Raw genomic sequence first — 17,844 nt, 5'->3', positions numbered from 1 at the left:
CAAATACAACAAATCTGTTTTAGTCCTCCTCTGATCATCTTACTGCTGATCCAGAACGGCTCTGATTCGTTCTCAATAACACATGTAAATTCAAATAAATTCAGATAAACATGCATTATAAAGCAGTAAATCATGCTAGCAATCAAAATCAGGAGAGACAACTCAATCTACCCCGCTCAATAGCTCCTATCCCAATCTAAAGGATCTATTGCTCTGATACCACCTGTTGTGGGGACCCGGAAGCTAATCAACTTCTTATTCGTTATTGGGACAATTTAATCAGTTATATTAAACATGGTCTAATTTTTTTTAATGCAAGTACGGAAACATAATGTATTCGATCTGATATACATATCAAAATAAAGTACAAGTCGTGTACAACATACATCCAACTTAAACTAAGGTTCAACAACTAAAGTCAAGTGTTGAATCCTATCTACAGCAATGTCAAAGTCCGTTGTGTCCACTCTAATCATGATCTCTCGTCATCTCTTCGACCCTGATCATGTCCCACCTGTTGTCATGCACACATACAAACAAGACAACAGCCGGATAATTCGGGTGAGATATACATCCCAGTATAAATCATCGAAACATGCAATCATATAAACAATATAAGGCATGAAACAGATAACAGTAATATGTATCAAATCTGAAAACATAATCAATATAAAACTGTCAATCAGACTCGTTACTCCACGTCTCAGACTAGACTCAATCCTAGTCTAGGGATCCCAGTTTTCAGACGTTGGCATTCCTATATCGAATTCAGTAATAGAAGAAAATCCAATTCTATTCAATCGATATAACCAAACATCCGGTGTCTTGACCTATCCGTCACAGACTGTGGCACTATCGCCAATACACTATCTTGTGACATCATGCAATGTGCCCGTGACGATCCCGCCACTATCAGGCACTTCTGTCACAAGATCACTCGCCTAATACTCGTCTAATACATGCTTATATAAATCAATAGAACAAGCATATCAAATCAAACCAATGCAAATAATAACAAATAGTATGTGATTTAGGGAAACTCAAGTATATCCTACTCGAGTCATTCTCCTGATACCACATTGACTTATACTTTTCTTTTGTTGTAGTTCTGAAGACATTCCTGTCGGGAATACAAAGTCTGTCAATACACAATCTGGCAATGACAATATCAAATCTGTCCAATATCAACCGATAAATCCTGAAAAATCATAACAATTCCATAATCGATCTGTTTTTCAATCTGACTTCAATTCTATGATGTCTAATATGTCAAGAACATCATATATGAATCCTATTCAATTCTGACAATAGCATAATTTCAAATCTTAGCAAAACATAACAAAAATTACGTCCAGTTGTAGCCTGCTTCGATAGGAACACAATACTGAAGTCGGATTCAAAATCGGACGGACGGATTTATCGCAGATCAAAATCTAAAATCAAGAACTTGAAATTGGTCTCGGTTTTCGTTTCTACCTTCTTTTCCTACTGAATGAATGCTTGTAATTATGTATATATATATATACATATACAATGCATGCAAGGGCAAGTGGCTCATTCTTTGTAAAACACGTCTCGCGCATATGCGCGACCCTCCTCGATGCATATGCGCGAGACCTACTGGTCTGCGCAATATTCTCCTCGGCAGCTCGTGCATATGCGCACCCTCGTCGCGCATATGCGCGAGGTTCTCTGGAAATGACTTTGAACCCTCGCACAGCTCGCGCATATGCGCGCCCTCACTTCGTTCATATGCGCGAGGCCTTCTGCCCATTTCGCGCATGTGCGCGCGTCTTGTCGCGCATGTGCGAGAATGGTACTGTCCTCGCACATACATTATCACACGTTACCTCGAATCGTGTCTCGGTTGGCCCTTTCATAGTCACATTAAATTATAAATCCATAATCGTTTATTAACAGTGATTAACTTTCGAGCATTACATTTCTCTCCATTAATCATGTTCTTTCCAAGGATAAACACTCCTTAAGAAATCTCACACTAAATCATTTGTCTCACTTCTACACTTATGATTGTAGATGAGAGGATTTTTTTTTGTTTTTGTGTGATTTTTGAATGAAGAATGAATGTGTATTAAAGGTGAAGTTTAGTGAATAAAACAAAAAATTAAAACATCATTACTTACATAATCCAACCATTTTTGACGTGTTAATTGTGTTGTTGAATTCTAAAATGATGTGTTTTGAATTCAAATTTCGCTTGCTTTGAATTCAATCTTGGCTTGATTACTTAACACTTGGGCCATCTTATTTTTCTTGTATAATTTTGTCTCTACTGTTATGTTTCCCAATCGACATTTTCTCTCCTCAGTCGGGCATGAGAGGTGGCGGATGTCAGCGGTTCGAGTCCACTTATCTCCAACTCATGTTACAAAGCTATATGATAGCACTCAATTTTTTAGGTTCGGCGGTTCGATCTATGATTTTTATCATTCATGGACATTGATAAGATCCATTCATTTAGTACAACACTAGGATGGAATAACCTTATAATATAAAGGCGAGGTTCAAACGAGGAAAATCTTACTACGATGGATACCTAGGCACCTAGAGACGAGGAAGGGCGTGGTAATCCACGATTCCACTGAAAGATTACGAATAATTGTCCGAAATACAGATGGGTGTTGTGGATCATCTTGTTCACAAGACAAATGTATCTATTCATCCACCGCTTCAATTTCTGCATCCTCAATTTTCAGTATTATCATAATAGGGATTATTTTTTTCCCACGAAAGCTTCGAGGAAGCTAATTATGTGCTTAAGGCGATTTTGAAACCTGACAGTATTCACAATACTGCGGAAAGTAAGATATTTTGTGTTGTTTGTGTATCACAATTTCAAGATCTCTTTTATTGGCCGAAGATTACGTGTGGCCAGGTTTTCCATCTGTCGGTTTTGACAGTTAGATTACCATTTCAAGTTTATTGCATTGAATGCATGTTTTTGCTAAGCATGCGTAAAATGAGAGATGATATTAATATGAAGGTTATATGAAGTTGGCATGGATAAACTCTATGTCTCTAGAGTTCTCTCCAAGCGTAGTTATGCCAAATTTGCTTGTCATGTGCGATATTTTTTTTGGAGAGGTTGACGGGTCCTTGGTTATTTTTGGACAGGAAATGAGGTGCTGAAAGTCGAACAGTTTCTTGAAACCTTAATTCAAGGTAGTTTCCCATTTCCAAATTTTTCTTTAATTTTCTTCAAGGAGGAACTAGAAATCAAATTGTCTAATCTGCGTAGTTTCTGGTTCTTCATGATATTTATGTTTGACATTGATCTGTTACATGGAATAGCTCCTGAGTCAGAATGGAACGCGATATTGATCGATGGGGTTGAAGATTGGTAAAAGTGATATATTTCTCCTGAGTAATTAGACGGTGTTATCAAGAAACGTATCGAGGAACATTGATTAGAACAGTAAGCACTCCTACATGTAATACTTTAGGCTTTTCAGTTAAAAACAACGCAGCTTCTAATGATAACCTGCGAAAATATCGTCCCTCGACCTTGTTTCTGGAGGATGGATCGTATAAGCAACGCATAGTCATCGAGTATCTGAAAGGGATCGAAGCACGAGCAGAAGAGGTTGTTTGTGTGCTCCAGGGTAAAACACAATAGATTTCTTGGATAATGTTCAAAGTTGCTTCTAAATATAATGAATTTGGAAGGAATGCGACTTTAGAGGTTGATGGACTTCAGCAAAGCACGTCCCCAAAAAGCATCCGCCTTTTGATCATTGCCGACTATTGGATCATCGCTGATAGTGACAAAATTTCTTGCTAAGACATCGTCTTCAATCTTTGTCCAACTTGAATGCTTTCTTGAATCCTCAGCATTTGAAACCGCTTTTTCTAAATTAACCACCTCAATTGGGGATTCACGATCGGAAAGTTGCGTCTCCGGGACAAAAGTCGAAGTTGCAGGTTCATTCGACATCGGAGATGTGAAAGGCATAACATTTGTGTGCAGGGTACTATATCCATGAACAACCGACGGTGTGAAATACGGATGACTCATGTTTTGTTAATATTCGGCTAGAAGCGGTTGATATGGACCTAGAGGGGTTGGATGATTCATAGAATTTCCAAAACCTTGGAAATTTTGAAGATTTTGGGGAGGAAACGTCATATTTGGAAATGGATGTGGGTATTGATAATTTGGTGGAATTTGTGGATTTTGGGAAGATAGATATTCTTGCGGATTGTTTGTAGAATTCAAGAAATTTGTAAAAAATGCTTTATTATTTTCATCCATTTCGGATAGAAAATAAGATTTTTGGAACTTAAAAAAATAGATGAGAGAATATTAGATAGTAGAATTGGAGAGTGTAGTGAGTTGGAATGAAAATATGTGTACACATTTGTGGTATTTATAAAAGAGATGTCGCACACCAAGTGATTTGAGGATATATAAAGCGTAAAAAAAAACTTTTTATTTCTTCCAAATCTCCTTTATTCTTTTATATCACAAATGATTTTCTTTTTTTGACATATATTAGAAATGTTTTTACCATGTCAATTGTTGTTATACGTTTATTTGAGCAGGTCTTTTGTGAGACGCTCTCACGAATCTTTACGGATCAACCATATCGATATTCACAATAAAAAATAATACTCTTAGCATAAAAAGTAATACTTTTTATAGATGACCCAAATAAGAGATCTGTCTCACAAAATACGATCTGTGGAACCGTATCACACAAGTTTTGTCTGTTTTTATTTATATTTGATTTGAAAATACTTTACACTCATTTATTTACGTGAAACTAAAAATGAAATGCCGTTATGGTTAAAGCTGTCGACAGAGGATAATTGGCCTTGGCCTTTAGGCTTTCCCTGAACAACTTTTTATTTTGAAATAATGGAAAATTAATTTCGTAAGATAAAGATGTACACTAGGGAATTATCCAAGGATGCATATGAAAATTGAGATTTGTGTGAGGTCTACTGAAAAATATGGATCCACATATATTAATAAATTGTCGTATAAGACGTTTGAAATTAAAGATAGGATAATAATGTGGGATAAATAATAAATAAATAATTATATTTAATATAATATTTGATTTGGTTGAGAAATAATAGTTTGTTTGATTTGATTGATTAAATCTTATTGAAGAAGATAAATTATCATTTTGTTCTGTTAATAATTAATAAAATATTATTTATTGAGGGTAATATTGTAATTTAAATTCAACGATTTATTTATATATAATAAATAATTAATGATTTGATTTATGTAAGATAAATAATTAGTAGATGGATAAATAATATGGTAAAATAAACATGAGATTGAATAAGATAAATTATCATTGAATATGTCACTTGAAACGGTGCCTAAGAGGCTTAATGGATAAAAAACTTGAGTGATAAGTAATTTTTATATAAAGATATTTAGTTTTTTGTGGTAAGGACAAAGGTGTAAAAATGATGAACCGTCGCTAATTAGCGACGATTTAAGCAAAACCGTCGCTCATTAGCGATATTGCAAGGAAACCGTCGTGACCTGTCGCTAATTAGCGATGGTTGTGCTGAAACCGTCGCTAACAATTTCAGCAAAATCGTCGCTAATCAAAATCGTCGCTAATTAGCGACGATTTTGCTGAAATTGTTGCTAATTAGCGACGGTATTAAGAACTCTCGCTATAATTAACGACCTTTTATTCAAAAAATCGTCGCTAATAGCGACGGTTTGATGAACCGTCGTTGATTCAACTATCCGACGGTTTTTAAAAACGGCGCTATTAGCGACAGTTTAAATAAACTGTTGCTAACAGCGACGGTTTAATGAGAAATCGTTGCTATTAGGGACGGTTTATCAAAAAACCGTCGCAACTTGTCTATCAGACATGTAATATATTTTTCTCTCTTAAGTGATTTTGTTGTTTACTTATTATTGGAAGATTTAATTGTTTTATACATTATTTATAAATTTGAAAATCATTAATTTAGATGAGTTGAGTAGATTATTTAAAAAAAATTATAAATACATTTAATTTTAAAAAATTATAAAACAATTTTTTTTATAAAAACGAAATAACTAGTGACGGAATATAAAAATAACCATCGCTAATTAGCAGCGGTTTTTGAAGAAACTGTCGCTAAGTAACGACGGTTGTTCAAAAACCGTCGCTAATTAGCAACCAGTTTTGACAAAACTTTCGCTATTTAGCGATGAATTATTAATACACCGTCGATAAGTAGCGACAGTTGAGTCATATTCCGACGCTAAATAGGCGACGGTATTTATCTAAACCGTCGCTAATTTAGCGACGGTTTAGTTTCTAAAAACCGTCGCTAATTAGCGACAAGTTTTGAGAAACTGTCGCAAAATTTAGCGACGTTAAAAACCGTCGCTAATTTGATTAGCAACGGTTTATTCCGTCGCAAAAAAAAATCGCTAAACATAATTTTTTTTTTTGTAGTGTAACTTTTCAGTTGACCTAAATATTTATAATGTCTCTTACGAGAAAGTCTTACATAATTTTATCTGTGAGACATGTCATATCTACCCATACTTACAAAAATAATTAATACTTTTAGCATAAAAAGTAATATTTTTCATGGATAACTCAATAGAATATTCGTCTCAAAAAATTCACCCGCGAGATCGTCTCATAAAAGTTTATGTGAAATACCTAACATGCTTCATACTCTCGCCCAGCCAACTATGGTGTCTCGCAAGATCTTGTTAGATGATATATCCACAATGATTCGGTAGGTCATTATTGGGGCGTCTCCTCTACCTCACACTTTACACAGATTTTCCTACTAAATCTACAATATTTTCTTGTTAAGCGAATGTATTGTACACACATAAATACGTGATTTTGCGGTTTAATTTTTTATGTAAAAAATTACAGATGAATCTGTTGTATATTTTTTTCAAAATGATGTTTTTGCCCATATATAAACATGATAATCAATATGCAGAAATAGATCGAGCATTACCTCCGGCCATTGAATAATCTATAATTCTTCTTATTTTCCTCCAATTGAAGCCTTCTAAGTACTTCACGATCTCTGTAGATGATGTATATTTCTTATGAGATGTGTGCTTAGATACCTTAATCACCTCTATTTATAGGCGTTTCTCATACCATCAATGAGAAAAGTCGGGAGTTTGAATGTCAAAAGAAGAGGCGCATGTCAATTGTCAAAAATTTGAGGCTGCATGTATTGTTCGTAAAAAATGGTAGGTTTCTTGACCGTCGCCAATTCCTATATGCTACTTCTTTTAATATGTGTCATATTTCTTACATTCTCCCACTTGACACATATATCTAATTTACCATATGAGAAAATAAAATACATAAATCATGGCGATAGGTCATCTAAAAACGATTATTATCTTTCATGTATCACAATATATTATATCTCTCAAATAACTTAATGAATAAACCCTATGTTTATTCGAGATCCAACTTTATTGATATTTCTCAAATCAATGAATGTGTATGCAATAAATATGAGAAAATATCACATCATAGTTCCATTAACTTTGTTCTTACAACAAAATTACATAAATGAATCAAGTCTCATTTTCTCTATATGATCCTTGAATTTCAATGGCGACATACCTTTAGTCAAAGGATCTGCAATCATCAATTCATTGCTAATGTGTTCGATAAGTAACTTCATATATTTAACACGTTCTCGTATGGCTAAATACTTAATGTTGGTGTACTTGCTTCGACTACCACTTTTGTTATTTTTAGCCATAAAAATAGTAGCTGAATTGTCACAATATATTCTTAATGACCTAGATATAGAATTCATAATTCCAAGCTTAAAAAAAACTCTTCAACCACCATGTGAGATTGCCTGAACATAAGCATATAATCTTTGGTCCCTTGAAGATACCTCATGACTTTCTTTGCAGCTTTCCAGTGATCTAAACATAGATTACTCCGATATCTTCCCAACATCCCAACAATAAAAGCAATGTCAGGTGTAGTGCAAACCTGAGCATACATTAAGCATCCGACAGTAGAAGCGTAAGGAATGTTTTTCATTTAGATACAAGAGAAAAAACCGTTTATAATTGATTCCTTCTTGCTGAGTAAATTATTTATCAACGAGTCTTACTTTATATCTTTCAATTTTGTCTGATGAGTCTTTCTTTGTTTTGAAGACCCATTTACATCCAATGGCTTTTACATCATCAGGCAACTGAACAAGATCCCAGACTCCATTAACTGCCATAGAATTCATCTCTTCTTTCATAGCAATAAACCATAGTTTTGACTCATTAAAACTAATGGCTTGTGAAAGCATTTCAGGATCATTTTCGGCTCCGATGTAAAAGTTCGATTCTTGTAAATACACAATATAATAACTGGATATTGCTTATCTTCTTATTCTAGTATATCTCCTAAGGTTGTTTGGTTGATCAACAATTTCTTGTTATTCTTCATTAACAACTTGATCTACTTTCATCAGCGATTTGTGGAACTTAAGTAACTAGTTGTCTAACACTCATTTGGTCTTGAGGGGTGTGAATAACAATCAATTTGTCATTTGAATAAGAGGGTTGTGCATTAACGTGATCATTCTCAAAAACTATGTCATAATCACTTCCACTAATCAAGTCATTTTCAAGAAATTTTGAATTTCTTGATTCCAAAATTCTAGTGTTGTGAGATGGACAATGGAATCTGTATCCTTTGGATTTTTGGGCATACCCAATGAAATATCCACTTATAATTCTTGGGTCCAGTTTCTTTTTCATGTGGGTTGTAAACTCTTATTTCAGAAGAACAACCCCAAACGCATATATGTTGCAAACTCGTTTTCCAACTTTATAATAACTCAAATGGCGTCTTTGGGACAGCCTTAGTTGGAACTCGGTTTAATATATACACAGATGTCTTGAGAGCTTCAGTACACAAGGATTTAGGAAGTTTGGAGCAACTTAACATGCTCCGCATCATGTCTAATAATGTTCAATTTCTTCTTTCAGCTACGCCATTTCGGTCCGGAGAACCAGGAATAGTATATTGGGCAAAAATCCCATGTTCTTGGAGAAAATTCGCAAACGGACCAGGTGCGTGTCCATTCTCAGTGTATCTACCATAATATTCTCCACCTCTATTTGTTCTCACGATCTTAATTTGTTTATCATATTGCTTCTCCACTTCAGCCTTAAAAACCTTAAAGGCTTCAAGTGCTTTGTTTTTATTATGAAGATGTAGATATACATGTATCGTGAGTAATCATCAATGAAGGAGATGAAATATTTCGGACTTTGCATGTCCATATCTGGACAACAAATATCTCAATATATGACTTCTAATATTTATGTCTTCCTCTTGGCACCTTTTTTAGACTTATTAGTCTGCTTTTCCTTTATGTGGTCCACACAAGTATCAAAATCAGTAAAACCTAAAGTACTGAGTACTCCTTCATTTATTAATCTTTTAATTCTCTCTATGGAGATGTTCCCAATCTTCGATGTCATAGTATAGAGAAATCTTCATTTATAACACATTTTTTAATACCTCCTTGAACATGCATAGTGGTGTTATTATTTTGTAAAGAAATAGAAAAAAGACAATCAACCATTCATTTCCAATAAAATTTTATTTATAAAACAAATTTATTGATTTATCCAAAAACTGAAACGAATAACCAAGAGATACAAGTTTTGAAACTGAAATTAAATTCCTAGAAAAACTAGGAACATAAAAGGTCTTTTTCAATTTTAAAAAATAACCACTATTCAACACTAAGCAGCAAGTCTCAATAGCCTCTACATGAGAAGGCATCTTGTTTCCTGAATAGATGCTCCACTCATTTTCTATTGGCTTCCTTAGATTTTGCATACCCTGCAAGGTATTTGTAACATGGATTGTAGAACCAGAATCAATCCACCATGTGTTATACATCATATCAACCATATTAGATTCAAAACAGACAAATGAAGTAGGAATACATTTCTTTTCAAGTCAATTCTTAAACTTAATGCAATCATTCTTCATGTGTCTCGTCTTTTTACAGAAGAAACACTTAGATTATTTCTTGATGTCAGGTTGTGGTGGAATTATTCATTTATCTTTTCCTTTGACTTTGGATTGTTTCTTAAATTTTCTTTGTGTAGTCATAAAGACATTATCACTTGTTTCCATCAACAGGCTTCCTTCCTCTTGAACACACATGGTCATTAATTCATTAATTGACCATTAATTATCATTATGTGTATTGTAGGAAATTTTGAAGAGTCCATATTGCTGTGAAAGAGTGCATAAAATGTAGTGCACGAGAAAAGTCTTAGATATTTCCATTTCAAGTGTCTTGAGCCGAGCCGATATGTCACGCATCTTCATGATGTGCTCTCGCACACCTCTCACACTGGTGAGCCTTAATGAAGAGAATTCTATAATCAGTGTGATAGCAAGTGCCTTATCTGAAGACTGAAATTGTTCACTAATAGTCTTTAGTAATTCTCTGACGTTATTATGTTGATCGACAGAATCACGCATATCAGCAGAGATTTTGGTCTTTATGAACATTACGCAAAGTCGATTAGATCGCTCTCATTTTTCATAAAGATCAACATCATCTGGAATATTATTTTCAGTAATAGCATATGGTTTGTCTTTCTGTATAGCTTAATCAATATCCATCAACCCCAACTGAAGAATAATTCTTTCTTTCCATATTTTATAGTTATCACCCTTTAGTTAGGGAATGTCACATTTTATATCAAAAAAACTCGCAGGTTGCATACCTGCACAAAATATCATATGCTTAAATTTTTGAGACAATATCATGTTTTGCCAATGTAATTCATGTTTTAAAAATCTAGTGACATAATATTTGCATGTAGGCTAAAATTTTAATTCAATAAGATTTTTTCTGTAACTTTATGATAAAACTATCAAAATGTATTTTCTTTCACTCATGTGGGTAAATTAAGAAAATATAATTTGATATTTTAACCTAATTAGTTATATAAATATAATAAAAATCTTTGTGGGGTAAAATTTATTATGTTTATATAATTAATTACAATTTATTTTCATTATGTGATCCAAATCCACTTAATGCATATTTTTTCATAATTAAGAATGTTGTGGCTATTCCTCAATTATTTAAAATTATACGGTTCACCGAACATAATTTTGGTTTTACTTTAATAATTTATATAATAATTATTTAGTAACGTAATCAACATTTTCTAAGAGTGCTCCCAAGAAAGATAGGTAGTACTAAGGCACTTTGAATAGCTAACTCCTAATCAGAGCAACATTCCTCGAGAAGACCAGTGGCAACTCAAGGCAGTTTAAACCGATCTATGAAGAACTCCCTTAGATCATGTTTTCTTACGTCACCTTATAATTATTTTTAAAATTAATTATCCACATTTATGTGAATCTTTATATGCCAAAATTTTTCATTAAATAACTTTATATTCACATTTTTACTTAATATGAACAAATATGTTCCCCATCAGCTTTTCTCTTCAATCAGAGTAGTGATAAAGTGAGGATCACATTTACGTGAATGTGGGCTCTTCATCAGTTTTTCTCTTTTATCAGAGTAGTGATAAAGTGAGGAATATTTGTTCATTTGTGAACATCTGAAATATTTTATTTTATAATATTATATTCACATCTTACTTGATATGTTTATTTCAAATTATAAACAACTTAATATAATTTAATATGAACATAATGTGAATATTGATGTACCAATTATTTATTTTTTAAATATTATTTGCATTTTAAATTTCAAAAATAAATGCAAACATAATATTAAATTTGCATTTATACATCAAACACTATCCATAATATTTGACATTATATCTAACATGCAAAAACAATTTCTAAACATGTATTAGAAATTACGTCGAACTTGTAACTATTTTAATGTGTACAAATTATTTAACCAAATGTTATATGTATACCGAATTATACATATAACTCAATAACACATTAATCATTATTTATTTATTTTTTATTATTATTATTTTTTATTTTAAAAACAATAACAATATAAAAAAAAAACTAAATTGTTACCGACAATGGCTTGTAAGTGTCAAATTGATGTGGTTCCCGCATTAACTTTTTAAAAATAACAATAATAGTAATAATAACTAAATTAATTGCCGACAATTGAAGAGAGACCAACTTTCTCAATAATTCAATTCACATAAAGACAATTGAATGCATACTCGTTGAATTGTATTTTGATTCATTTTTGAAGCCATGTTGCAGAGAGTTATCTTCAACCTCTCAGGAACTTCATATTCTAAGTTTCTTGAACAAAATTGCAGAAATTATCCTCATGATAATTTTCAAGATTTCGACCGAGAAATTTTCGAGTAAGTTTCTTAATATCATTTCGAACTTTCAAATTTCAAAACTTTTTTTTTCATAAATTAATTTTGAAACTTCATGATGTCCGATTTTCAAAAATGAAAACAAATATTTTCAAGGCAGAGGTATCACTGTTCTGATACCAAATGTTAGATATTTTTCTCAAAATCATGTTTCTGAACATATATAAATATGATAATCAATATGCGAAAATAGATCCGTCCATTGAAGAATTTGTAATTCTTCCGATTTTCCTCCGATTGAAGCCTTATAAGCACATCACGCTCTCTGTAGATGATGTATCTTTATTATGAGATGTGTGTTTAGGGACCTCAATCATCTATTTATAGGTGTTTCTCATACCATCGACGAGAAAAGTCGGGAGTCTGGATGTCAAAAGAAGAGGCGTATGCTGTCTCAATTGTAAAATATTTGAGACTGCATGTACTGTTCATAAAAAATGGTAGGTTTCTTGGCTTTTGCCAATTCTTACATGCTACTTCTTTTAAGTGTCATTTCTTACAGAATCTTCATATCCGATGGGTTTTCAGGTCAGTTCGTCGTTGACTCCTCGATTTACAGCATAGGCTAAGGTTTTGAAGCTGAAATCCATTCAACACAAATAAACTCATTCGTTGAAGTTTTATACGGTTAAACCAAATATATGAAATATACAATGATGTACCTTTAGAAAGAGGCTATTGAACTTGAAGGGAAATAATATTGTCGAGTTTGATAGAATTATAGAATTAAATTATTTTCGTAACTATATCTTTCTTTATTGATTTAAATTGAGTATGGTAATATTATGTGATTTTGCCTTTCTTAAGATAATGAGATAATTGTGCAAATATATTTAAGCATATTGTTGACCTATTGAGATATTATATTTATGTTAATGATTTGATGAGATATGATATCAATGTTTAAATAGAGTTTATTTCTAATCAAACTCTTAACTTCCCTTGTTTAATAGGTTTCCTTATGTGATAGGACTCTCATCTATAAAAAGAAAGACCAAGGACTTTGTAGGGCTGGCCGTTTTTACTCAACATAATACACGCACTTTGCACGTACTGAATCTCAGAGAAAAACACTGTCAACGTTGCTGCTGCCTTGAAGACTGTCGAGAGCAAGTGTTGTCTTGAGTGTTGGGAACATCTGCAGACAACATCCGTGACGAAGTTGGCTGAAGAGTGTTTCTGTGACTCTAGTTTTCGTTGGCGTTTCTTTTGCTTTCTTATTCACGTTTTAATATTGTTGGTTGTTTTTAGAAAGTTTTATTTTCTCAACTTGTTGAGAAAATTGATTTTTGTCATAATCACTAGTGATAGGTTTTTGCCATATAATCAATAGTATCACATATCAACGAAAAATTAACTCTGTGTTTTAAAAGAATCAAATGTGAAAAATTCTCCAGCAAGTATCACATGAAAACAATTCTTTCAACGAATTTGACAAAAAAAATGTTCATATACAGTAATGTACCTTGAGAAAATGAAGATTGGCTATTAAATACGGAGTGGGAGTTTCAAGAAATAACATATAAATCGATTGGGTGATGGTAACATCTTCAAGAAATATGAACTTAATAGAGCTAATATTGATGCTGATTTTCAGCTATCTTCTTAATTTCTTGGTACAGGGATAAGTATCCTAGTTGTTTTATGGGTGGTTTTAATGTGATGTATTCTGCTTATTGATATTTTTGGATGGCTATTTCTGAACTGTCAATTGTCAGATACAACATTAGTTTCTTTCCTTTTGTCTACGGCGGCTGCCTTCTAATCTTATTCTATGAATTCTATGATGATTCACAACAATAATGACACCAAGAAATCTTGGGAATCGGATAGACAAAACAAGTTTATATGTCCGTTTGAGCAAGTACCCTTGAATTATTTTTTGTGGATACATGACTATTTGATCCCAAAATAGATGAACCCCGTGGGAATTCATATGGGATTCACGTGATTTGATGGTAATTGAATAGTATGACATAGAAAGTACTGCCAAATATTTAAAAATATTTCTTATTTTTTTCGTATATTTATAATCCATGGAGAAAATATATTCATGAAAATCTAACACTTTGTAGAGATACGTAGTAATGTAGGCATATGAAGTACTATGCCAAATTAGGTATGCTACAAATACATGGGGAAATTTAATATTTTTTCTTGTTGTTAATTATAATTATTCACATGATAGTATATGAATTGGAAATTGGAATGTTATGCACTGAATACTGTACATTATTCGCAACACTTGTTAACAATAATGATGAGGAAAAACTCTACAGAACAAATTATGTCTTTGATTTCTGTTTCGCGGCTTAATTTTCCGTCGCTAATTACACATGAAGTATTTCAACTTTTATATTAGCCCTTTTAAGCTCTCTTGATCCCATCCATAATAAAATAGATAGATCGCGCACATATTCTCCTGTGGAATTTATTGGATCCAACATGCTAATGTAAATAAAAATAAGTATACCGTTTATATCACCAAAAAGAACATGCCATATACATTGGAAACGAGACAACCTTGAGCAACACAAAAAACATATTGAAATCACAAATTATTCTCATTGGAATCACCAAACACAATATGTCTTAAATGTTACTTCTACCCTTTTGAATAATCAATCTCGATAAATCCCTATAAATTAATATTTATACTTATTTGAAACAATATACAAATATGAACTGTACTGGTACAGTTATTTAGCCCTCCATTTCCTCAAGATTTCGGGTACTGATCGAAGAACTGTGCGGTTGTAGTGGTGAATACTGAAAAAGGGAGAGGATATGGATTGGATGAAGTACCGGTTGTAGTAGGAGTTGTACTCGGGACAAAATTTTCTTGCTGCAACAAGCCTATACCAGGGGAGGTTGAGCTCTCTCCTGTTACATAGTTTCCAGTTCCCTCCAGTTCAGGGCCTTGATCATACAGAATGCCTGTGAATACATGGCCTCCAATGCTTACTGATGTTTGGTACGCGTACTGATTTATCACGTTGTCCAGTGAACTCACACGAACACAACGAAATGCAGTGGGAAAACAGGCTTCTACTGGAAAAACGCATTCTTGTAGGCCTAAGATTGAACAAATTGCAAACGAAAGTTGATTTGTATATCATCGTCACATCAAGAAATTGTGGAACATCAAGAAAGATTAAATTAGAAAACTTTCTCACAAATTAAAGATTATGATTTGTATAGCTTATCAAATATAACGTGCAACTCTGGTCTAACATTTTTTTATATCATAGTCTTGCGCATAGGACAATATTTTAAAACTTAGTAGCTCATATAAACGTGCATGTTGCATTCATTTTCCCTATAATTCATGAATTTAACACCTCTTGCATATTATAATTTTAATTTTGCACTTGATAAGGGAGGTAAGTTCGCCACATAAAATAAATATATGGGATGTGAATTAAAAATCTCTAGAGTAAAACATACAGTTTTAGCTATTTTTTATATCATATCAAAACTTAAATAACTAATCATCTCGTTTTAAAATTCATGAGCTGAATCCTCTAAAAAAATCATGAGCTGAAGTATTAAACATGTGTACTGAAAAATATGTGAATATACTCTCAAATCTTCGTGTAATTTCTTGAATTTTAAGCCACAAATTGTCAAAAAAGAAAAAACATCTATATGATGATCAAGAATTAATCTTTGAAAACACAAGAAAACTTTGTTTGGATTAGAAAATGATGTACATCTAAGGAATTCAAAATATATAGAATTTAAATTTTAAAAATTAAAGTTGCTTTGGTTTTGTTCTTCACCATGTAAGGTAGTGAAAGCTGTAGCTAGGGTTTGTGGTTTACTATATCCAAACTTCTGCAAGATTCACCAACATCAACCGCGCGTATGCTAGTTCATCGATCAATATATATATAACCAATTATTACACCTTATAGTGCGTGTTCGTGCGGGATCTGCGAAAAAAGGAGCCAAGAAGAAAACAGTATACCTAATGGTGGAGGCCCTGCAGCTTGATTAATGGCTTTGTACCTTTTAGGGTTTGGTTGATTGGCTTCTTGGTGCTCAACAGTTCCCGAATGAATTTGCTGTTTCTGCTGCAGCATTGGGTGGTGCCTCGGGTACCTTAAAGAAACAGGAACCCAAGTACTCTTAACGTGGGTTTGGCAAGCAAATCCCCGGCTTTTGCAGCAAGTTCTGCACCTCAAGTGTTGGCAATCTTTCTTTGCTTTGTTGCCACAGTCTTGGCACCTTCTGGTTGCTAAAGAAACGCCTGTCTCGCCTACCTTTTCTTCTCTTCTCATCATCGCAATGAATAAATAACCAAATCTTGGAAAATTTAACTTTATATTGATGTCCTATGTATTTTCGAGAAATGGCTGCTTCCCTTCCCTTTACTTGCGATCGTCGTGCACTAGAAGAAACGATAAAAGGGTTCCAGCCGGCGATGGATCATTTGATTTCTCATGGCAAAATCAAGAATTCGAGTCATATTATCCGTAGTGTGCGTTTGGTAACTTACGAAGAAGAAAGAAAGAGTTTACGGATCAAAAATAACAAAGGAAGCTGGCTTCCCGGCCAACAACCAAACAAGCATTTTCTCGAGCTCAAATCTCGCGTTCAGCAGAAAAAATTAAGTCATAAACGAAACGAATGAACAAAAGGGCTTCCTCCTAATCAAGCTAACGACCTTTTGAAGCTCTGAAAAACACATTCTTCTTCAAGAATCAGGTACTCTTTCTCGAGGTATTTTCTCCTTACTACAAGAGCAATGAATCTGAGCTCAGATCGTAAGGTTTAGAAGGGACAAAAAACAAACAAATGGACAAAAGGGCTTCCCTCCAATCAAACAAACAATCTACTAAAGTCCTAAAAACACATTATTGTTCAAGAATGGGAACTCTTTTTCCAAAGCTTTTCTGGTTAGGTTTCCACTACTGTTTAATGTACTGTTCAACTTTACCACCTTTCTCGGTGAGCTTCATTTCATAGAATGGCTCACTGCTCAAAATGTACAGTTCTACTTTGATTCGGACGCCTTTTTCCCCCCTTTAATTTGCGCCATTGATGCTAATGGAATTATATATTTAGGACATGGATTTCTTTCTCAGTAGATTTCTGTGTCCGTACAATAACTCACAGTGTTCTGTGGGGTTCCCAACATTTTACATTACACACCAAACAGTAGATCCAAATCTGATAAAGCAATGTCTCAACGGTACATAAAATATTAAAAATAAATATTTTTTTATAAGAAATAAATCGTAATTTATAATCATTAAATAATTTATTTATTATAAGTAACACACACACACACACACACACACACACACATATATATATATATATATATATATATATATTTAAATTGCATCAAAATTTACAAAGTCGTGTCACGTCAATAGACGTCTAAAATTACACAAAACTTGCTATATTAGTTGGGCCGTTAAAACATTTGATCAAGAATGTTGTGTTAGTTAAGTGTTAATATAAATATATAATCC

The 17,844-nt window shown here is 33.1% G+C and overlaps 2 protein-coding genes across 2 annotated transcripts; both read right to left on the bottom strand.

Annotated features, from left to right (window-relative positions):
- Window positions 1–7,536: 7,536 nt before the first annotated feature.
- Window positions 7,537–8,295, bottom strand: LOC140804235 (uncharacterized). Its single transcript, XM_073160109.1, has 3 exons — window positions 8,107–8,295; window positions 7,882–7,982; window positions 7,537–7,780 (listed from the first exon to the last, which is right to left on the bottom strand). Exons 1-3 carry the CDS (start codon window positions 8,293–8,295, stop codon window positions 7,537–7,539), a joined length of 534 nt encoding a protein of 177 aa, XP_073016210.1.
- A 6,682-nt stretch (window positions 8,296–14,977) lies between these two features.
- Window positions 14,978–17,369, bottom strand: LOC140811403 (protein SHI RELATED SEQUENCE 3-like). The gene is made up of 2 exons (XM_073169254.1): window positions 16,332–17,369; window positions 14,978–15,436 (listed from the first exon to the last, which is right to left on the bottom strand). Exons 1-2 carry the CDS (start codon window positions 16,645–16,647, stop codon window positions 15,081–15,083), a joined length of 672 nt encoding a protein of 223 aa, XP_073025355.1. The 5' UTR covers window positions 16,648–17,369; the 3' UTR covers window positions 14,978–15,080.
- Between the last annotated feature and the right edge of the window lie 475 nt (window positions 17,370–17,844).

Source organism: Primulina eburnea, chromosome 1 (assembly GCF_022965805.1).
Source record: "Primulina eburnea isolate SZY01 chromosome 1, ASM2296580v1, whole genome shotgun sequence".
NCBI lineage: Eukaryota > Viridiplantae > Streptophyta > Magnoliopsida > Lamiales > Gesneriaceae > Primulina > Primulina eburnea.
The sequence above is the reverse complement of the archived record's forward strand: the minus strand, read 5'-3'. Positions and strand labels throughout refer to the sequence as shown.

Coding starts and splice junctions, on each gene's coding strand:
- LOC140804235 (XM_073160109.1), bottom strand. CDS start 8,295: ATGCTTTCACAAGCCATTAGTTTTAATGAGTCAAAACTATGGTTTATT. Junction 7,983..8,106: donor ACAAAATTGAAAGATATAAA/GTAAGACTCGTT, acceptor ATGTATGCTCAG/GTTTGCACTACACCTGACAT. Junction 7,781..7,881: donor GCTGCAAAGAAAGTCATGAG/GTATCTTCAAGG, acceptor TTCTATATCTAG/GTCATTAAGAATATATTGTG.
- LOC140811403 (XM_073169254.1), bottom strand. CDS start 16,647: ATGATGAGAAGAGAAGAAAAGGTAGGCGAGACAGGCGTTTCTTTAGCA. Junction 15,437..16,331: donor TGCAGGGCCTCCACCATTAG/GTATACTGTTTT, acceptor GTTCAATCTTAG/GCCTACAAGAATGCGTTTTT.